General features: G+C 41.2%; 1 protein-coding gene across 2 annotated transcripts in view; it reads left to right on the top strand.

Annotated features, from left to right (window-relative positions):
• The window catches only part of SCFD2 (sec1 family domain containing 2), a 523,211-nt gene that overhangs the window by 476,542 nt on the left and 25,272 nt on the right, over positions 1 to 21,397 (top strand). The window contains exons 6-7 of one of the 2 annotated variants that reach the window (XM_025386356.1): positions 4,588 to 4,733; positions 17,978 to 18,112. In XM_025386356.1, coding sequence (XP_025242141.1) covers positions 4,588 to 4,733; positions 17,978 to 18,112 — 281 coding nt within the window. The remainder of the gene's footprint in view (positions 1 to 4,587; positions 4,734 to 17,977; positions 18,113 to 21,397) is intronic. The other variant, XM_025386357.1, reaches the window with a different exon arrangement.

Here is a 21,397-nt window from a genome sequence, read left to right on the forward strand (position 1 = left end):
TGGGGAGGGGGGAGGGGGGAGGGATAGCATTCGGAGATATACCTAATGTAAATGACGAGTTAATGGGTGCAGCACACAACATGGCACATGTATACATATGTAACAGACCTGACCGTTGTGCATATGTACCCTAGAACTTAAAGTATAATAATAATAATAAAAGAAAGCAAAATGTAGTCTTTGACAGGACGAACTTTGGAGTTAGACTGCAAGAGTTTGAATCTTAGTTTTACCACATACTGACTGAGTGAGTTTGTGTTACTTCTCTGCGGCTCAGTTTCTCCATCTGCAAAATGAGAATGATAATAGTACCTAGCACATTACGTGCTGTGGAGATTAAATGAGCTAATATGTATAAACTTCTTAGAATAGTTTCTAGCATAGTATGAGCAACTGGTGCTTATATACTACTATTATCACAGAAAATAATTCATCCCATTTAACAGCTTTTGTACCCATATTCCATCTTATCTATCAATTCAGCATATATTTGGAATGAGCTGCATTCACAGATGAGATCTGGAATTGTGGGAGGCAGCATACATGGAGAAGTTCAGGTCTGCAATCAGGGATATTGGAACCCTGGCTCTGTTGGGAATAGTGATGTGATCTTGTATAAGTCATTTATCCTGACTGATCCATATTTCTAAAAGGTGTGTGTATGTAACTTTCATTATAGGGTTTGGAAAAATAAATGTAAATCCCTCTTTTGGTGAAGATTGATGTGATTATGAAAAATGCTTAAAGACTGATAAAAATGAGTCACCTTTGGCTCAGTATCATATAACATATATGTTATATCATAAAACATATATATCTTAGAACTTTGAGGATGATAGACAAATTGGAGAGGGTTAATGGTTTGGACAGAAATTGCCCATGTACAGTTGGCTTGAAAAATAGACATAATTGACTATTTTACAGCAAGGTTGACTATATTTGTGAATTTAAGACTTTACATTTTCCTTCCAGCAGTTTCTTAACAGTCTTATTTTTCTGTTGGGTTCATTTGAGTTCAATTTACCAGTAGTAACCTGTAAACACTTCTGTCAGACAACCTGCTCCACAGTTGATCTAAATCTCTGCAATTACACAGCCTATGATTAATTAATGTCAATGTATAATCCAAAATTTTCATGTATAATCTAGAATTTTAAGTAAATGCTGTATAATCTAGTAGATGATTCTATTCCACCTAGCCTAATGAATGAATATCATACTTCTCATATTCCAAAAAATTGCAATAGACCATATAGAAAATGGATGGCTCTTTCTGTTCTATAGAAAATGAATTACTTTAAATAAAAAAATTAGTCTATTTAGCTGGATTGACTTTTAGAGAAACTGAAAAACTTTGCATGATATTAGAACTAGTAGCGTTTTTTTCTTCTTGTTTTTGTGCCTTTTTAAATTTGAAAAAGTAGTACATAGTACACAACTCCTAGATATAATTGATTCAGTTTCTCACATCTTAAATGGCTGAGCCTAGGGATTGAAGGAAAGAAGCCACATGTTGAGTGAGAAGCCATAACCTCCCAGGGTTTATTCTGACTGGTGATTGCCTAAAGCATAAGCTAGTGCATTTCAACTGAAGTGTGATGCCAACAGCAAGCACGGTATGGTATCAATCAATGCTCCGTACCTGTAGCTCTAAACTTGCCTTGGTTATGAACTCTTTAAGAATCAAGAGGGAATTATAGACATGCTTCCCATAAAACTACACATTTTCTTCTTTCCTCAAAGCTTGCATAGAATTCCAGGAGGCTCCCATGAACTTCCTGAATCCCTTCATTCTCCCCTTTCCCCCCAGTCCCTTGCAGTCTATGAATCCCATGTGTGTAGGGTCCACTGACGTGAGGAGGCATCCTCTCACTGAGCTTGACCACACTTTTATTTATTTATTTATTTATTTATTTATTTATTTATTTGAGATTCAGTCTCACTGTGGTCACCCAGGCTGGAGTGCTGTGGCACTATCTCAGCTCACTGCAACGTCCACCTCCCGGGCTCAAGCAATTCTCATTCCTCAGCCTCCCAAGTAGCTGGGATTATATGCGGCCTGTCACTATGCCCAACTAATTTCTGTATTTTTTGTAGAGACAGGGTTTCACCGTGTTGGCCAGGCTCGTCTTGAACTCCTGACCTCAAGTGATCCACTCACCCCGGCCTTCCAAAGTGCTGGGATTATGGGTGTGAGCCACCACGTACAGCCTGATTTTTTTTAATGGCAATGGGTTGGACATTTCTGGAAACCAGGAGATGAAGACTAATCAGAGGCTTTTGCCCATCCTTTAAGAGTTATTACATACAATGTCACATAGTAACTGAGAGTACAAGCTCAGCTTCTCATGTGCCACCTCGCTGTGTCTGATGCAGCTGGATTCTTTTGGATGCTTCTATGTGTGTTAGATTCATTCCATTTTAGTTTAAGCTTGTTTGAATCTACCTCTACTCCCTAAAAACTGTTTCTCTTATTGTCAAAATCAACACATGTGTCCTCACTTTACATCTACTAGGATAGCTATAATTAAGAAGATAGCTAATAATAAGCATTGGTTAGGTTGTAGAGAAATTGAAACCCTCTTACACTGCTGGTGGGAATGTAAAATAGTGCAATCATTTTGGAAAACAGCCTAGCACTTCCCCAAAGGGTAAACACAAAGTTACCATATGACCAGCTGTTCTACTCCTAGGTATATACCCAAGAGAAATGAAAATGTATGTCCACACAAAAACATGTACATGTAAAACTAGCAGCATTACTCATGATAACCAAAAGGCAAAAACAACCCAAATGTCCATTAACCAATGAGTCGATGTATAAAATATGCTATTTCCATATTCCATATACATGAATATCCTATATACAGTGAAATATTAGTAGGCGATAAGAAATGAAGTACTAATGTTACAACTTGGATGAACCCTGAAAACATTATGGTAAGTGAAAGAAGACAGTCACAAAAGACTACACATTCTGTCATTCTATTTCTATGAAATGTCCAGAACAGGTAAATCCATGGAGACAAAGCACATTAGGGATTGCCAGGGGCTGGAGAGGGGAGAAATTGGGGGTGACTGCTAACAGGTATGGGGTTTCTTGTTGGGGTGACACAGTGTTCTAAAATTGTGGTGGTGATGGTGGTTGTCAAACTCTGTGAATATACTAAAAGCTTTGAATTATACACTTTAAATGGGTAACTGTATAGTATATGAATTATATCTCAATAAAGCCGTTACTAAAAAAATAAAGCCAGACCTGTCTTCAAATCACTAGTGTCTTGAGACAAGGATTTGGGTGCGAATACTGAATTTGGAAAGATATCCCAAAGCACAGTCAGGAGGTAGGGAAGTGAGACGGGGGAGGAGGGAAAGCCACTCATGGGGGTATTAATCGGTGGGTTGATGTTGCGGGCAGTGGGTGCTCCATCCTTCTGGGGCCCCTCAGAAAGGCTATGCAGACCACAACTCAGAATTACTCCCCCACGGGAAAAGAAAATGGGATTATTTCTATGAGTGTGGACTCCCCAGCACTCCCAGCCTGCCACATATACAAGCCAAACATGCTCCTACATCAGAGAAAGCCCTTAGACAAGAAGAGGCAGAGGCAGAGACAGACAGACAGACAGACTGACTGCCTGACATGCAGGTACTGAGGTAGGAAGCAGTCAGAATACACGGAAACTTTACCACTCCTGCAGGGGACACCCAGGGTGACTGAGCGGGTGTGGGCAGGGCCTTGTCAGTCCTTCACACACCTGCTTTCAGGGGTGTTACTTAACCTGCACTTCAGTCCCCTTATTCTGAAAATGGAGAAGACAATAGTTCCTGCCGCATACGGATGATGTGACGATTAATGAGTTAATGTAGCTGATGTATTTGGGAGAGGTAAGAAGACATATTTTTAATATTTTCCTGTTTTTTTTTAACTTATCCATGATCGTGTCTCTTCTGAATGAGCTTCTAACAAAGCAGAGAATACGTTCTTCTAAGTTTGAAAAAGAAACAGAAGGTTGCAGAAAACCGTCTTGTTAAGTCCCCCTGCGTTTGATCAGCTTTGAATGGCTGCCGTCTGAAATGTGCCGCGTGCTTTGTTAACACTTTAGACAGATGCCCATTGCAGTGAGTTCTGTCCCTGGAGCAACACTGTGATCTTCCTCATTCTTGCTGTCCTGCTTTATGGGAACTGTTGGTGGGATTCAAGCAAGCGAGTTTGATCATAACAGTCTCTTGTACTTTCCTTTGCGTCTCCTCTATTTTCCCAAAGTTGTGTTCCGAGGATTATGGGCCCTGGGAGCTTGCTTTCTAAGAAATGTCTGCAGTCTAGGGATGGAAGCCAGTGGCTGCAATCCCAGGCAATTTTGAGTTCCACTCCTGTCAAAGGCATTTATACTCAGTTTGCTTCATTGCTGGTGGACGATTGCAACAGGCCAGTTGGTAAACAGCCAGGGGAAAACAGGGTAAATAATAATAATAATAATAAGGAAAAAAAATAAAACCTCCCAACTGCATTACATCGAGCTCAAGCTATCATGATGAAAACTTAAAGATTTACTCACTCAAGAAAATATCTCTGGATTTTTTCAGACTGGGACTCTTCAATTAACCTGACATTTCACAAATCCAAAATTGCTGTGGATAAACTCTTTACTTCACTTCGGGATATTGCTGGAGCTCGGAGTCTCATGAAACAGTTTAAGTCTGTATATGTTCCTGGAAATCATACCCACCAGGCAAGTATATACGCTTTAAAGTAACCTTCTAATCTGTTGTACTTCTAGGATTCAGAGACTGTAACTACAAGAAAACCCTAAAATCAAAGGTTTGTTCCAGATAAACTCCAAGTTCTCTTTTAGTTCAGAGTTTTGGGTCCCATGGAATCTGAAAGCCTCTCAATTCATTTATGTCCCAGGCTTGATATGGTGGGATGAGGACTGAGTTGGGAGTCAGCCACAGCTTTCTAACTGTGGGTCTGTCGTAGACTGATTCTATAGCCTTCTGCAAGTCCCTTCTCTCCTCTGGGACCCAGTGACTACAAGTACCAAATGAGGGGCTGGCCTTAGAGGATTCCCAAGTTTCTGGATCTAACCAGTCCATAAATATTTTGAACAAGTAGAATAATGAAAAGCACCTAATAATGTTACAACAAGGGAAAAAGTTTGTGATGAAAACATGTGTTATTTAAAATTCCTCCACTGCTTTCAAAGGAGCGCAGGAGGACCTGAAAAGAATGTTTTTTGACCATTGAGTAAGAAGATGTTATCAAGATTAAGGGGTAATTGTTGTGTAAAAACTCAGAGGGGGAAAGTACATAGAAGATCCAAAGGGAAGCTTAAGCAATAAGGAAAGGTTAGAGCCATTGAGGCTGGGAGTCTTTGTTGGACAAGGTAGGAGACAGAACTAAGGTTCCTGGTGGTCAAAGATGAGCTCTCAGAGAAGAACAAATGTTTCTGATGGAAAAGATGACTATTTTCTATAAATAGATATCCATCCATCTATTTTATATAAATAAATAAGATGAAATCTTATTTATTTCTCCATAAAACCTTTAGTAAAATCAACTTTATTCGTTAAGGCTTTTTGGAGAGCTGCCTGTGCTGTTAGTGGGGAGGAGTTCAGCTTCAGGGTGCCGACTCTTTAAGGGAGACTTGAGCTAATGTTACCCACTGCAGCCTAGCACAATCCAGATTCTTCCTCCAGTATCCTGTATTTGTTTGGGAGCTGATACCTGAAGAGCGCTTCTACATTGGATTTTTACTTTGATTGCCAAAAGTTATGCCAGGGAGGCATTATTATTCCAAGATCCAGGAAGGCCAAGTAACGTGCCACAGGCGTGCAGATGGCCAGGGGCGGATGCCAGATCTTTGCTGCCAGCCCAAAACCTCTTCCCCGACTATAATATGGTTCTCATGGAGATTCTAGAAGTGTTGATTGATGGTGCCGATGGTCATCCGAAGTCACCTACCAAGATACTGAAGACCTTAGAAACTGTCACTCTGCTTAGAAACATAAAGATTTTCACCCTTTACTCAAAGATCCGAGAATGCCACGGCCACAAAATACAGATAAAATCACTCCAATAATCATATGTAGTTTTGTCATTTTAAAAAATCAGCGATCTTAAATACTATAATGTGGCCTAGTTCCAAAAGACATGCTAGAACTAGTGATATATGATGCATTAAGACCAAAAATGTCAAGAAGCAAGTGGCTGGTGTAGTTGGCAAAGAGAAAATAAACCACTGAATGAATGAGGTCTTTTCCATTTTATGTCATCCGGGTGACTGATTTGGCCAACTTCACGTAAACATGGATTAGCTCTGTATCTTCGCACGATAAGGACAATGATGAGTTTCTTAGACCTCATCTCCTTGCCGCCAACGCTGCCGTGTCTCCAGGCCTCAAAACCCTGTCCTGCGGCAGTGGCCTTTGGAAAATGGAGTTTCCCTTTGTTGTATATGTCCCCCCTTACAAGAGTCAATAACGTCAACACCCTCCCAACAATCCTAAGCATCAGTGAGTGGGAAGTGAGGTGGAGGTAGGGTAATGTGTGTACATTGGGAGGGGGATTACATAAGTAATGATGCAGACACATGGTGAAATGCTGTGCAACCATTACGACGAATGGAATAGACCTAGATCTGCTGAGCAGGGTGTGTGTTTGAATCCTTGGCCCAGGGTCCACTTCTTGGGGAGCTCAAACTGAAACAAAATGATCAATTGGGTGGCAGTGGGGGGACATGTAGGTCATTCTGTAAAGCATTATTCTATTTTTATAAAAATAGAATAAAATAAATATTTCATAGGTATATATATTTAATGTCTTTAAAATTTAGGAAAAAATTATAATGGTTACCTTATGGTGGATGTGTAGGGTTGGATGGGTAAGGAGAAACACTGATTTCTTGCTTTATTTTTACATATTCTATATACATGACATTTTTTAATGGGGTTATGGGTAATTTTTACCTCTCTGGGGTTTTCAGTGTTTTTCAAATTTAAAATATTTTTAAATTACAGATGTAAGCCTTGTGAGAACAGGGATATTTTTATGGGTTTTGTTCACTGCCATATCCCCAGTACCTAGAGTGGCATCTGTCACATAGTGGATGCTTAATAAATACTTGTTAGGTGCATCTTAAGTACAATATATATATCTTTATTACAGATCAGGGGATTTATTGGGACACAAAATATGCATACATAGGAAAGTACAAGTGTCCAGATTAGACTCAGAGTCCAGCTGTGTGTCCGGTTTTTAAAAAATAGTCCTTGGCTGAACAATCTTCTGTTTATCCTGTCTCCCAATTTGGTCCTCAGCCCTGTGGCTCCAGAAGAAATCTGTACTTTCTACCCAGCTCCATGCTATCTCCAGACAGAATCTGATTGAGATGTCCTGGGCTCCCCGGTCACATGGGAGAGCACTAGCTGACCTGGCCCTGGGTTTCTGTTCCAGGTCTGACCTATGCTGCACATTAGGCTCTAGGCCTTGGGCCCCCACTGGCCCCACCTTCCCTCCCAGTGGCCCTCGCTCCTGCTGTGATGCACATGCACTAGTCTCAGAGCCACTCCTGTTTCCCTCGCTAGGACTAGAGGCACCCCTTATTTTAATCTTTATCCATTACCCCTTTAGGAAAATGTGTCAGTCACAGTTCAGATGCACAAAACAGACACCATCTAGTCATTTTAAGGAGAAGGTGTCCCAACTGTGTTACATCGAGCATATAAAATCTCTAGAGGGGTCAGAGGAGTGGGATCTGTACTAGACCTCCAGAAATAAATCCCAGAACATCACCACAGGCCTGGCCCTCCCGGGCAGCCAGGACCTTTTCACAGCCTGGAGAGTGGGGGCAATGGGGATCAAGAGGCAACCACAGAAGCTCTTGCCTTAAGGAACATGTCACCAAGACTGGAGACAGCGCCTGTCTTTGATCACCATGGTATCTGCATGGGCTAGCTCAGTGCTTGCTACCTAGTAGGTGAGTAGATGGATGGCTAGATGGATCCTAGACTGTACATGCTATCTAGAATGGCATTTCTTACATTTTTAATTCTTAGTGAGAGGGAACTTAGCACAGAGGATAACAGAACAGATTTTCAAGCCAGAGCATCGGGGTTCACAGCCCAGCTGTCCCCTCTGCTAACTGTGTGACCTTAGGCAAGCGACTTCACTTCTCTGTGCCTGGTTCCTACTCTCTAAGAAGGAGCTAATAATAGTAGCTCTCTCATAAAAATGCTCTAACGATTTGGTGAATTAATACATGCAAAACTCTTAGAACACGCTGAGTGCAGTGGTTCACACCTGTAATCCCAGCTACTGGGGAGGCTGAGGTGAAAGAGTAACTTGAGGCTAGGAGTTCAAGACTAGTCTGGGAAACACAGCAAGACTCTATCTCTAAAAAAATTCTTAAATTTTAAAAAATTAGCTGGGTGTGGTGGCAGGCACCTGTAATCCCAGCTACTAGGGAGGCTAAGGCAAACGGATCACTTAAGCCCAGGAGTTCTAGGCTGCAGTGAGCTATTATTGTGCTACTGTAGCCTGGGCTCTAGCCTGGGCAAGAGTGATACCCCTTCTCAAAAACAAAAAAGAAAAAACTTCTTAGCATAGTATCTGACATCCAGACAGAACTATGTATTTGCTATCATAGCCATTGTCACAGTAAAGAACAAAAGAGGCGTTTTCTTCATCCTCTTTTGCAACATTTTAGCTTTTCCTTTGTTAGGACATGGGCTACACAGAAAGGGTGTCTTTCAAAAGCTAAGTGTCCTGTTAGCTGCTGTGGGGCAGAAGGTTTATTGCTGACACCCATTTATTTTAAAAGGTTGGGTTTGTTGGTCGCTTATGTAGACTGGAAACCTAAGCCCCCAACTGTGCCTGTACAGAAAGTCTTTTGTTTTTCTCTTTGAGACAGAGTCTTACTCTGTCGCCCAGGCTGGAGTGCAGAGGCGCGATCTCAACTGACTGCAACCTCAGCTTCCCAGATTCAAGCAATTCTCATGCCTCAGCCTCCCAAGTAGCTGGGACTACAGGTGCGTGCCATCATGCCCGGCTAATTTTTTTTTTTTTTGTATTTTTAGTAGAGACAGGGTTTCGCCATGTTGGCCAGGCTGGTCTTGAACTCCTGACCTTAGGTGATCTGCCCACCTCGGCCTCCCAAAGTGCTGGGATTACAGGCATGAGCCACTGCGCCTGGCCACAGAAAGTCTTCTTGCCCTTCCGTTTCTTACTGCAAATGCTCAGTTTAATGAAAGGTTTAATCTCCCCACTAAATGCCACAGTGTGTGATGCGATGCCATTCCTCAGCTGCAACACCAGGAGGGTATTAGGCAGATGTCTCAGGGCAAGGAGCTTATACGGGGCTTTCAGACAAAATACTGTATGGCTTTCACGTGGCTTACCTTGGCATGCATCTCGAAGAGCAGGGCTGAGCTGCAGAAAACCTTCCACAGACGCATACTGTACTTTTTGCCTCCAGCATGTTGAACAAGAGCATTTCGAACCAGCAGTGCCTAAGAAGGCTTGATTAATCTTGTGCCCAGTGAAATATGGCTCTCTGAACAGACTTTAGGCCTGGCCTCTTTTGTCAGCAATCCCCAGCCCTGGCCTCCAGCTGTTCTTTTCCAAGTGCTAAGTTCTGTTCCTCCTCCTGATTCTTTCTAATAGACCTGCTAGCATCCTTTCTGAAGGAATCAGCGTGGCATAGGACTAAACTGAGGGCCAGGAAACTTGGCTCTGTCCTGAGTCTGCTTCTAATTGGCTGTGTGAACTCAGGCAAACGTGTTAATGTGTTTGGGCTTCGCCTTCCTCATATTGAGTTGAAGGGGCTATACTCAAATTTTTAAAAACGAATTTGCTCCTGGATTGAAGCATGGATGGATGGATGGATGGATGGATGGATGGATGGATGAATAGACAGACAAATGAACCATTTTAAATCGACAAATACATTGTTTGCTTTAAGAAGATGAAAGGAGAAAAAACAGTCATCATATAGCAAAAAATAAAAATAAATGAGCCATGGATTAGTCAAAGCCATGAGCAATTTCGAACAGATGTTTTCTGTGCTGTCTTGAGTTGAAACAAAATGAATACCCTCCCAGTAAGCCTGGTTTTTCTGAGAGGCTGGTTGTTTAGAGTCAATTTTGCAGAAAAGGGAGAAGCAAGCATCTTCACTAGCAGAACTGAGGAGGCCCCAGCTACGCCAACAGCAACGAGCAAAAACAAGGTCAGCAGCCCCAGCTGATAGGGATGTGACTGTGGCTACCACTGGATTTTCTTGGAAACTGCTATCCTAGGTCATTTTTAAGGTGCACCAAATTCAAGATGTTGTAGTTACACTACTTTCTCAAGATTGTATCTGACTTACTATATATTATGTCAGGAACTGCTGCTATACTCACTGCTTTTCCTCAAGAGCTAACATTTAAGTCAACAAAAGAATCTTCCAGACTCACCACACAGTATGTTCACCCCAAAAGAGTAACAGAGACATTGACACAAGTATTTTAGTTATCGTATTTTGCTTAAATGTGCTATTTTTTAAAGATTCATTTTTTGAAACTTCAACTATTCCATGTGTATCAGCCATCAGGGGGTCTCTTTACGATCTACCAAGCTATCAGGCCAGCCTCATGAGGCCCTCATACAGGGCCATGATATGACCTTCATGGGCCCCGTTTTTTGTAAAAATAAAAAAATAGTAAAAAGTATATGGTACAATTGCATTGGTGTAAAAATAAATACATTAATATTACATATCAAAACATCACTTTCACCTTAAAGTATTTTTTCTTCTGATTAAAAAAAAAAAAATGCATTTTCATGGGCCCTCAAAAGGAATGTGGGCCCAAGGCACTATATGTTTGTATCTAACAAATAAGTCAGCTCTGTGGTCATGGCTCCCACTTGACACAAGTGTGCCCAAGACGGGAACGTAGCTCCCCATCAGGGGAGCTTCAGGCATTTTTCTTCCTTGGAGTCATCCTTGTGACCATCCATGAAGCTTGAAGCAGTCCACACAGCTACTGAGGAGTTACTTGGACTGGTTTCAAGGTGACAGCTCAGGAGTGAGAGAGCTAGATTCACAGGGGATGAATACACAAGTCCCCTGACTTAAAATCCTCGTATCCTGTGGGAGCTAATTTCTCTGTAAGAACTCCACAGGCATAGCTTCCAGCACTCTTCCAAGGGACATGTCCAATTATTATTCAAGAGTCATTATACTCAGAGAAGCCTAAAGCTCTGACTTTCTATCAAATATTTATAGTTCTTCCAGTTTAATGCAATTTACCAACCAGGGGTCATTTTTGTCATAAGCAATCTTGCCTGGCTGCATAGTTTGACATTCTTCCTTTATCAGGTTTCCAGGGAAACAGAGATAAAAAGTTAACCAAAGGTTAAATTCTTATGTAGAAGGGAAAAGGGTTTAATAATCTATTACCTACAACCTGCAGCTTGCCGGTTGTTAAAGAAATATTTACACTAATGTTCCAATCAAAACTTAACAGGGTGTCTATGGCAGAGACCATGCTGTGTATCCCCAAAACTCCATTGCCTTTTCTTCTGGGGCAAATAGACTACTTTTTCCAGGTTCCCTTGCAGAATTGTAGAATCCAGGTTCCCAATGAACTGTGGTAGAAGTGATACATATCACTTTAGGACTGGACCCATAAAATCTCTGGAAATCCTTCATACTCTCTCTCTCATTCATCATCTGCTGATAAGAGGCAAAGTCTTCAGTGTAGGATTCGAATGCTCTAAGAAATGGTGTAGCACAGTGGTGCCCAACCTTTTTGTCACCAGGGACCTGTTTCGTGGAAGGCACCAGGCGGTGCAGGATGGGGGGTTGTGGTTTCAGGATGATTCAAGCACATTGCTTTTATTGTGCACTTTATTTCTGTTATTACATTGTGATATATAGTGAAATAATTATATAACTCACCATAATATAGAATCAGTGGGAGAGGTTAGCTTGTTTTTCTGAAACTAGACAGTCCTGTCTATGGGTGATGGGAGTCAGAGACAGTGACAGGCCATCAGACGTTAGATTTTCATAAGGAGCATGCAACCTAGAACCCTCGCATGCACAGTTCACAATAGGGTTTGTGCTCCTAGGAGAATCTAGTGCCATCACTGACATGACAGGAGGCAGAACTCAGGTGGTAATTTAAGTGACGGGAAGCAGCTGTAAATACTGATGAAGCTTCGCTCATTCACCCACACCCATTCCTCCTGCTGTGTGGCCCGGTTCCTAACAGGCCACGAACCAGCAGCGGTCCATGGCCTGGGGTTGGGGACTCCTGGTGTAGCAGGAACCTGGGTCTCTGAATGATTGGGCAGGGCACAGATCTCCTACTGCCAGCCCACACTGGATGTGATATAAGCAATAAATCAATGACCAGCAAGAAAAGGAAAGAACAAATTTTTCTGAGTTTTTCATTCCTCTCCCAATCTCCCAAAAAGGTGAACTGGCAGAGAGTGTTTGATCAGAAAAACTAAATTTCTATGGTTTACCCTCTTAATATGGAGACAAACTATATGGCTAATCTCTCCTCTGGCCCTTCCTAGCACATGAGAGAATCTTTGAGTACGGCACCAGAGAAACCACATCTGTCTCCATTATCACCACCTTCTACAGGGTCCTTTGCTGAGAAGTGAGTCATTCCTGGCTGAGTAGAAGATTTCGTGGAAGTCAGAGGGTTCCCATCTAAGAAATCATTGCCAAGCAGTTCATTCTAACCAGATTTCAGTGACATGATTTAGGGCACAAAATGGTCCAAACTAAGTGGCTGAGAGACAGAAACCAAAGGTTCTCCTCATTAAAAACTTAACTGGAAATTTTTTTCGTTAAGAAGACACAAGTACTGTTTCGTGCCTGAGAAAGTCTTTACCAAATTGTGCTCTCTGAATACACAATGTTATCCAGTTGTTCTGTACTTAGTTCTTTCAGTAGAAAATTTAGAGGGTTTTTTCCCCGCATATTCCCATTCAAGTAGGAAAACCTATCAACTTCTCTATAAATTAATATTTACATCATTTACTATGCTTTTGGTTACAATTAAAAATAGGTAAAGAAAAAAGTTCTAAAAAGCTGAAACAAGATAGGTAATTTTTTTCTGCCTTTCTAGCCCCTGATTCTTGCCCCTCTCCTTTTTTCCCATTTTATGTCTTTTTTTTAAAATCTTAATGCTTTTAGGTAAAATATTAAACCAGAGTGTCCCTCTCATCCTCTACGGCATTGTTTTAATGGAATAAATACATTTTAGAATAAATTTTTACAATGTTCATTATCTCATCTTTTCTGTTAATATCTGTACCTGTTTTTGTCAGTGTTTAAGATTTGTTGTGTTTTGTTTTGTTTGTAGACTTAATCAGCTTCTGTTACTATTATAGCATTATGCTATAATAGTATATTATAGCATATACAATCAGTATTACAAACAATACTGATTGTATATAAACAATCTGATTGTTTACTAAATAAAATGCCACTTTTAGCTTGAAAAAAAAAAAAGGTGATTTATGAAATCCTATGACTTGAAAGTCTAGAGGAGGGGTAGCTTCAAGTGGTGAGAGGCCATTGCCAGGGTAATAGTGGCAGGAATTGCAAATAAACAGGAGAAGCAAGTTCCTGCCTGTTCTTCCTGCGTTCCAGTCTCCCTCTAGTGCCTCCTATCGGCAGAGTCTAACAGACCTAGCTGACAAAGCACAGAAGTGGTTTTCAGAATCTCAGCCCAGCATCACAGAACTGAGTCTAGAAGAGAGGGTTTGGAGTTGAGAGACAATAGCTTAATAACGACCACATTTTCATAGAAAATGTTATTTCAAAATTATTGTTATAGGAAAAGATAATAAGAGAGAATGCAACCAAAAAATGTAAGAAATGAATATCAAAGAGGTAGGTCAGGCAATTAATTAATAAAAGCATTTATGTTCTTTTTCTGGATTATGTGATGTGTTTGCTGTTACTTTTCTGTATTTTAAATCATAGTTTCCTTTCTTCTGCTAAATAAATGTTCACCTACATACCTTAAAAAATAAAAAACAAAAGATTTTCAACATTCCCAATGTAGCACAGAGCAATCACAAAGTCTCAAGAATGAAGAGGTTAAGAAAACTGCACTTCTGAATCTCTGCTCACTACCCCCAAGGAGAACCCAGATCAGAGGGCATTTTTCTCCTGGATGTTTCATTCCCCAAAATTTAGTCAAAAGTGGAGCAAGGGAAAGAGAGAGAGTGATCCTAGTGTCCCTACTTTCCCCAATCCCTCCTTAACTCCTGCCTTCCCCTGTCTCCCAGTCTACACTGGGGTCATAGAACCCCTGAGAACAAATCCTATCACCCCAGGTACACTGTGCCTTGCACAGAGGAGGTACAGAGTATAGTGTTTTTGCTTAATTACAGAGCCACCTTTGTGCTGTGTATGATCTCTTTTCCAGAATCACTACTCTTCCTTTTTGTACAGTACATCTTATGGAGAATAACAATCTTTTTTATTTTTTTGTAGGTTAAGGGGTTGCATTAGTCCGTTCTCATGCTGCAAATAAAGACATTCCCAAGACTGGGTAATTTATAAAGAAAAGAGGTTTAATTGACTCACAGTTCCACAGGGCTGGGGAGGCCTCAGGAAACTTACAATCATGGCAGAAGGGGAAGCAAACATGCTCTTCTTCACAGCAGCATCAAGGAGAAGTGCTGAGCAAAAGGGGGAAAAGCCCCTTGTAAAACCATCGGATCTGATAAGAACTCTCCCACTATCATGAGAACAGCATAAGTGTAACTGCCCCCATGACTAAACCACCTCCCACCAGGTCCCTCCTGCTACATGTGGGGATTATGGGAGCTATAATTCAAAATGAGATTTGGGTAGGGACACAGCCAAACCATATCGGGGTATATTTTCTTCTCTCTTAAATATGACAGCCTATGTGTATTTCTCTGTGATTCTGCTTAAAGTTATTTTATATAATGAGTTTTAATAGATTAATAAATAACTGTAAGCTTCTGGAAGGAGGAAATGTCCTTTTATATCTTTATATTCCCTTCATGCTTTCTATCAGAATTCCATTCAGTTACAAGTAACAGAGATCTGAAAAATAGTGGCTTAAACATACAAGGTTTTATGGTGACATGTAAAGTAGGCACTAATTTAGCCTGTCCATGTTATGGTGATAGTGATTCCATAAACCATCCCTTACCAAGTTTTCTCTAGCTCTTTGCTTCACCATCTCTAACGAATGCCCTTCTTCCAAGATGGCTGCTGGAGCTCCAGGCTTCACTTCTACATTCTAGCCAGCAGAGCAGAGGAAAGGAGAAAAGCATATCCTTCCATTTTAAAAAGGAGACATTTGAAATTCTCACATTACCCTGTTTGCCCAGACCTTAATTACATGGCTATACTCAGCTGTAAGGAAGGCTGGAGAATGTAGTCTTTTAGCCAGCTGGTAATGTGCATGGCTAAAGATTGAAGTCTATTACCAAGGAAGAGATCAATTATTATTTGATGGTAGTGCTGATAAGGTATCAGATTATTGGCCAAACAACTTCTTGTGGAGGAGCTTTAAAGAGATTAAAGTTTAAGAGAGTCAATGTCCAGAAAGGCTAAGGTAATAGAAGAGGATTCAAAACAATTTACTCAGGGAAGAGTATTTGCAGGATTCAGAGGCCACTCCATGGCCCTTTTTTTACATTTGAAATAATATTTATTAAATTTTCTTATGATTCTGGAAGTGGACCTCTTAATTTTGGAAAATTTGGAAAAATAAAATGAATGTCTCCTACTTCCTGAACCTAGAGATAACCCTAAATAACATTTTGGTGTGCTTTACCTCAATCTCTTTTTCATGCATAAAGAATTTATTAATTTTTAACAATTGAAATGAGATCATTCTTGCTGTCTGTAGTGGTGTTTTAAACTGTGCTGTAAATAAATAAATTAAATAAATAAATAAATAAATAAACAAAACAAAGTCTTCCTCTCACCTTTCTCCCTTGCTTGGTGTGCCACCCCATAATCGTTGCTGCTGATAGTTACTATGTTTCACACCAGAGTTTATTTTTGCATATTTCAGCAAACATAAACTTCCATATTCCCCCTGCCACTTTTTACACAGATTCTAGCCCATCATACACAGTGTTCCTCACCTTGCTTTTTTCATTCACACACTATTCTGTGCCTTGTTTCTGCCTCACAAGCACAGAGCTTTCCTATTCTCTTTCATGGCATTTCTCCCTGTGGATGCACCCCATTTACTAAACAGCTCCCTACTGATGGCGCTTGGGTGACTTCTAATCTTGGTACTACAAACAATAAACAGCCTTTTTGGATCTCATTTGCATACATGAGCATATGCAAAGAATAAACGACTAGGAGTGTGATTGCTATGTCAAATGCATCTGTGATATTAATAGGTATTATCGACTTGCTCTCTGCATTGATTGTAACAATTAACCCTCCCACCAGCAATGTGTTAGAGGGCCTGTGACCCCATGACCTCATCAAAAGAGTGTATTTTCAAACTTTTGGAGTTTTGATAGTCTGATTTTTTTTTTTAAAAATCCATCTTGGCATAGCTTTAGTTGCAATTTCTTTATGAGCAAGGTGGATCCATAGTTTTCAAAATATTCCTGTCTGACCAGTGTTTCTGTTCATTGCCTTGCCCTTCACGATCATTTAACTATGAGATCTCTGGACAAACAATGCTCTGTTTGACTAATAAACATAAAAGAGTTGGTATCCCCAAGTGAGAAGATGCTAGTTTTCCCTGCATCTTATCCCTGGGAAAGATGCTGGCTATATTCCTGCTGAATGGTTATGATTTTGATGGTTTATACCTTGCTTTATTTCTAAGCTATTTTAAATAAGAAAATTGGAAAGGGAAAATTTGAGTAAAAAAAATGACTGGAAGAAAAGCAATATGAAGCCAGGAATGAGGTCAGTACACTAAGTATTCTAGACAGTTGCTACAGACAAGTCACATATTTGTCCAATCAAAGAGAGAAAGAGTTTAATACAGGATATGCCTCAACTGTGCCCTGTTAGAAACTGGCTTTACTGAAGCTATAATAGATCAGAGAGTGCATGGAGAGAAGATATTCCTTCCTCCTTTGCCCTTCATGCCCCAGACTTCGTGCCGTATCTGACTGGAGGATTGGGAGGAAGGTGGTGCACCAAGTGGGAAAAGAAAACAGGAAGAACTTGGTAACAAGAACTAAGGAAAGAGGTGGAGAAAAACAGCTCAGAAAGTGCCGGGTCAATAAGGCAGCTGGCTCCCAATATAACCTAAACATGGATGGGTTATTCAGGTCACAGAAAAGGAAGGCATTTAGCAGCACTTATCAAACTATAGAAGTTTGATAGTTGTTGCAAACTAACATCTCCCTAATTCTATTGAAATTCTTATGATACCATGTAGTCTGCTTTCTGACCTTTGTCAGATTCCTTTATGTCATCTTAGCTTCTTTTCCTGGCCAGGTCATACTTGGGAGTTGAGCTCTGTGGAAGGAAGAGGGATTGCTTTAAGCTTGGTTATTGACAGCACATTGTAAGTAACATTGGGGTTCCTAGCAGAAGAGAGCATAATTCTAAGAATATTCAGGAAAAACTGGAGACCATCTTCATGTCTGTATCAAATGACAGTACTTTGTTTCTCAGTATACTTCACGCATAAAATTGTCACTTTAAATAGAAAAATTAGTCATAGTATGATTGTAGCTCTGGTAAGATATATTTGCTTGTAGAAGGGAACATGAGAAGCAGAAAAGCATGCTAAAGCATTGGGTGAAAGTTTATTTTAAAACCCAATGTTGTCATATTGTCTTTTCTCTGATACACACACACACACACACACACACACACATCATAGCTATTGCTCAGTATCAAAATAAACTTGCTTTGCTTTCTTCATTACAGATAAAGCTGTACTCTCTCCAGACAAACCAAACAATCCCTTTACTCACAGTATTTTGTCTTTCCAGGCATCTTATAAGCCATTGTTGAAGCAAGTTGTGGAGGAAATATTTCATCCCGAGAGGCCAGATTCCATTGATATTGAACACATGTCTTCAGGTCTCACTGATCTCCTTAAAACTGGATTTAGCATGTTCATGAAGGTAAAGTAACCATGAAGATGTAATCCTGAATATAGAAATGTTCTCTTTGCTGGGCATGAAAATGCTGGCACCCTGTTAACCCTAGCCAGCACCACACAGATAACATTTGGTATTTTGGCTCTTCTAAAATCAAGGGCAATCTTTATCTTTTGATTACAAGCAGCCTGACTTGCTAGCCTCATACTGCTTCTTCTGACCTGAGCACTCTGGTCTTTTCTGGTTAGCACGTGTGGTCTAAGGTGGAGGACACAAGCTCTCTGGGACAGCACTATTGAAACTCTCCTCCTTGCAGTCTATGTTTTCACTTAAAATGAATCCACATAGCACACGGTCTTAGTGACAGCCCTTTGCTCTTAATTCTAGAACTGATTATATAGGATGATGAGTGGCTCTGCTCAGTCCTATGGCTAGCATCATGTCAAAACCCACTTGGAAATGATTTTTGGACTGGCAGACTCCTAGGTGACAAGTGCTAGAATTTATCTGGCTCATATCTGGGGTGGGTCAAAATGACTGACCAGCCCTTGAAGTGGGGATGAAAGGAGGAAAAAGTACACAAATGTGATCTATTTTTAACCTACTGTAGAGTTTCTAAATCTAAAAAGATTTCAATAAGATTACAGGCTGACCTCTCAGTCCATGCCAGGATTTCACTTGTAATAACTCTTGGAAGTAACAGAATGTTTTGCCAGCATCAAAGCATCTTTGAAATCATGAATTAATCTACCTAAGAGATCTGGCCTTTCAGAGTTCAATAAATGCATATTCCAGGAAAACTGTTCCACTCCAAAAGCTAGAGGACAGATGCCAGACAATCAGACTCTAAACCAAGCCGTAAACCTGCTGGAGCGGACCTGCAGGTCTCCTTCCTGCTGTTCTCAATTTTCAGCAACTTCTGTTGCAGTGCCTGGTTGGTGCATTTTCCTTCTATATTTTTTAATAAAGCAGTGCAGTCAGCTTCTTCAAAGTGTTTAGGGACTTCTGAGTTGGTATAAGTAGGCCCAGAATTGGTCAGTGTCTCCCTATCCTGAGTAGCCCTTCATGGTGGCTAGTTGGTATAGAAACTCCCAGAGTAGACACAGTTTCCAACCTTTTCCACTTGAGCATTCTCTTCCTTCATTCACAGGCGTGGCTTTACCCTGAAGAGAGACTAAAATAACAAGTCTGGACTTTCAGAGCCTGGTTAGTAAGGTCTGAGGATGGCCCAATTCCCATGTGCCCTCTCCCAGACAGGCTGCTGTGTCTGTGGTACAGTCAGACCCTGTAGAGGGGGGTCTGACCAAGGGCACAAATGAAGGCTCCACCCCATCTGCACTCGGAGAGTTGCAGTGTAGGTGACAGGAGGCCCTAACTCTGCTCTTTGTCCACAGATGTTCCACAAAAATAACTGTTTATTAGCCAAAGGGATCTTTGATCAAATATGTTCCAGAAACACTGGCTTAAACAACAAATTTGGCTGTTTCTTTGTAGTCCAACATCACAGTGCCTTTAATACACTAATGGACTTTACAATCCTTCCTGAGGAGAATATAGAATATATTATAGAACATAGTTGTGTTGTGTAAGGAGTATCCACCTGCATTTTCTGTCACTGTTTCATGAAGCAAGAGTGTCACTTGTTGTTCTTGTTGTTGTTGATCATGTTTATTTTGGAGTTTATTTTTTAATGACCCTTTCAAACACTGCAGAGTGTTTTCTACATCACTTCCTGCTCCACTGTCCTCAAGCAGGCTCCACTTAGGAAGATGTTTAGAACTGTCCTGGGCCAGCACTGGGCTATTGTGTTTCTCTCCATTTCAAACCCCCAGTGTTAGGGCTCATGACGAAATGCTCCGCCAGCTTAAGACTGATCTCGGAGGGAGGTTTCCAAGTAATGGATTTAAGAAAAAGGAATTTGTGTTCCCCCAGTTCCCCCCAGCAGCTGTCAGGATCCATTCCTCAGCCTTTAGCTGTGAGGCCCCAGCTCTCAGTTGCCAGGGCATCTCATCTGTCTATAGGGGGTGGGGAGAGTCCTGGTGGGCTGGCAACAAAGCCCTCTCCACTCCAGCCCCCAAAGGAGAGTCATTTTGTTTGTTTTCTAAATGGGCCTTCTCCGTGGCTGAACCCTCCTACCACTCCACATGGTACAGCAAAGAGTTACCTCTGGTGTATGTGTTAGGGTTTGAACAAAATTGGAATGAACTTAAAGAGGAACACCCAGTAGGGCTTTGAGACACTGACTGTAATTTCCCAAAGAGCTACTTCTTTGAGATAGAAGTGACGCCATCAAGAGAAGATGTCTACCGCTCTGCTTGAAGGCCCTCCAGAAGAGGAGGATGCAAGATGCAGATGGAGTCTAACATGGCTATAACCGTTTACCAGCCTCCTTCGTGTTGTTTTCCATCACCTCTTACTCTCCCAAGTTATACAGAGAACCTGTGATCAGTGTGTACCATGGTTCAGCCAAGCTCTTACTATTCATTCTGATATTGATCCTCATGACAGCCTTAGAATGTAGGTCCTATCATTATCCCTGTTTACCAGTGAGGAAACTGAGGCCCAGAAAGGTTACGCAGTAGATGTGAACCTCCAGAAGGCTGAGATGGGGTCTTACTCTCCTCTGTTCTCAGGCATTTTCCTAAGAGCACACAGGAAATAGTGACACCAGAATTTGTCCCAAGGTCACTCGTATTCCAAAGCCTAGCTCTTAACCACATTTCTTGGCTCCAGGAGGCTGCCAGGCATTTTCTTGGAAGTTAAGTATTCATGTACTCATATGTCATTCATTCTGGTTTCCTTCGTGGTTACTCATTAGCACAACTGCTCTCCCTTTTCAGCATCTATCCAGCTCATGAATAAAATCTATGCCTGGGCTGGTCATCGAGACAGCCAGTGTGAATGAGCTCCCTCGAGGGTCATCTGCTGCTACCTCATCTGCATCTCTGGGACTTGGCCCTGGGACTCATTGGCAGCACTCCCCAGGGGAATAAGTGTGTGCATTGGAGTTGAGTTGCCCCTACACATTGCATCTTCATTGTGTATTAGCTACCAACAGTTATTGCTCATTTCTTTCTTGTCACTTGCTGCCCTGCTTTGTTCCTCTGGAATCTGCTCCCTCCTCCCCTTCTCACTCAAGACCCACCAGTGCTGAGCCAGAAAGACACAAAAAGGCAAATTCTGCTGAATAAAGTTATCAATGTGGAATCCTTCCCGTGCTCAGGGTGCTGCTGTAGAAATGGGAGAATTCTAGAGCCTGAAAGGCTCTAGCTGAGCTGCTCATCCATCCCTTCCCTATCTCTGAACTCA

Source organism: Theropithecus gelada, chromosome 5 (assembly GCF_003255815.1).
Source record: "Theropithecus gelada isolate Dixy chromosome 5, Tgel_1.0, whole genome shotgun sequence".
NCBI lineage: Eukaryota > Metazoa > Chordata > Mammalia > Primates > Cercopithecidae > Theropithecus > Theropithecus gelada.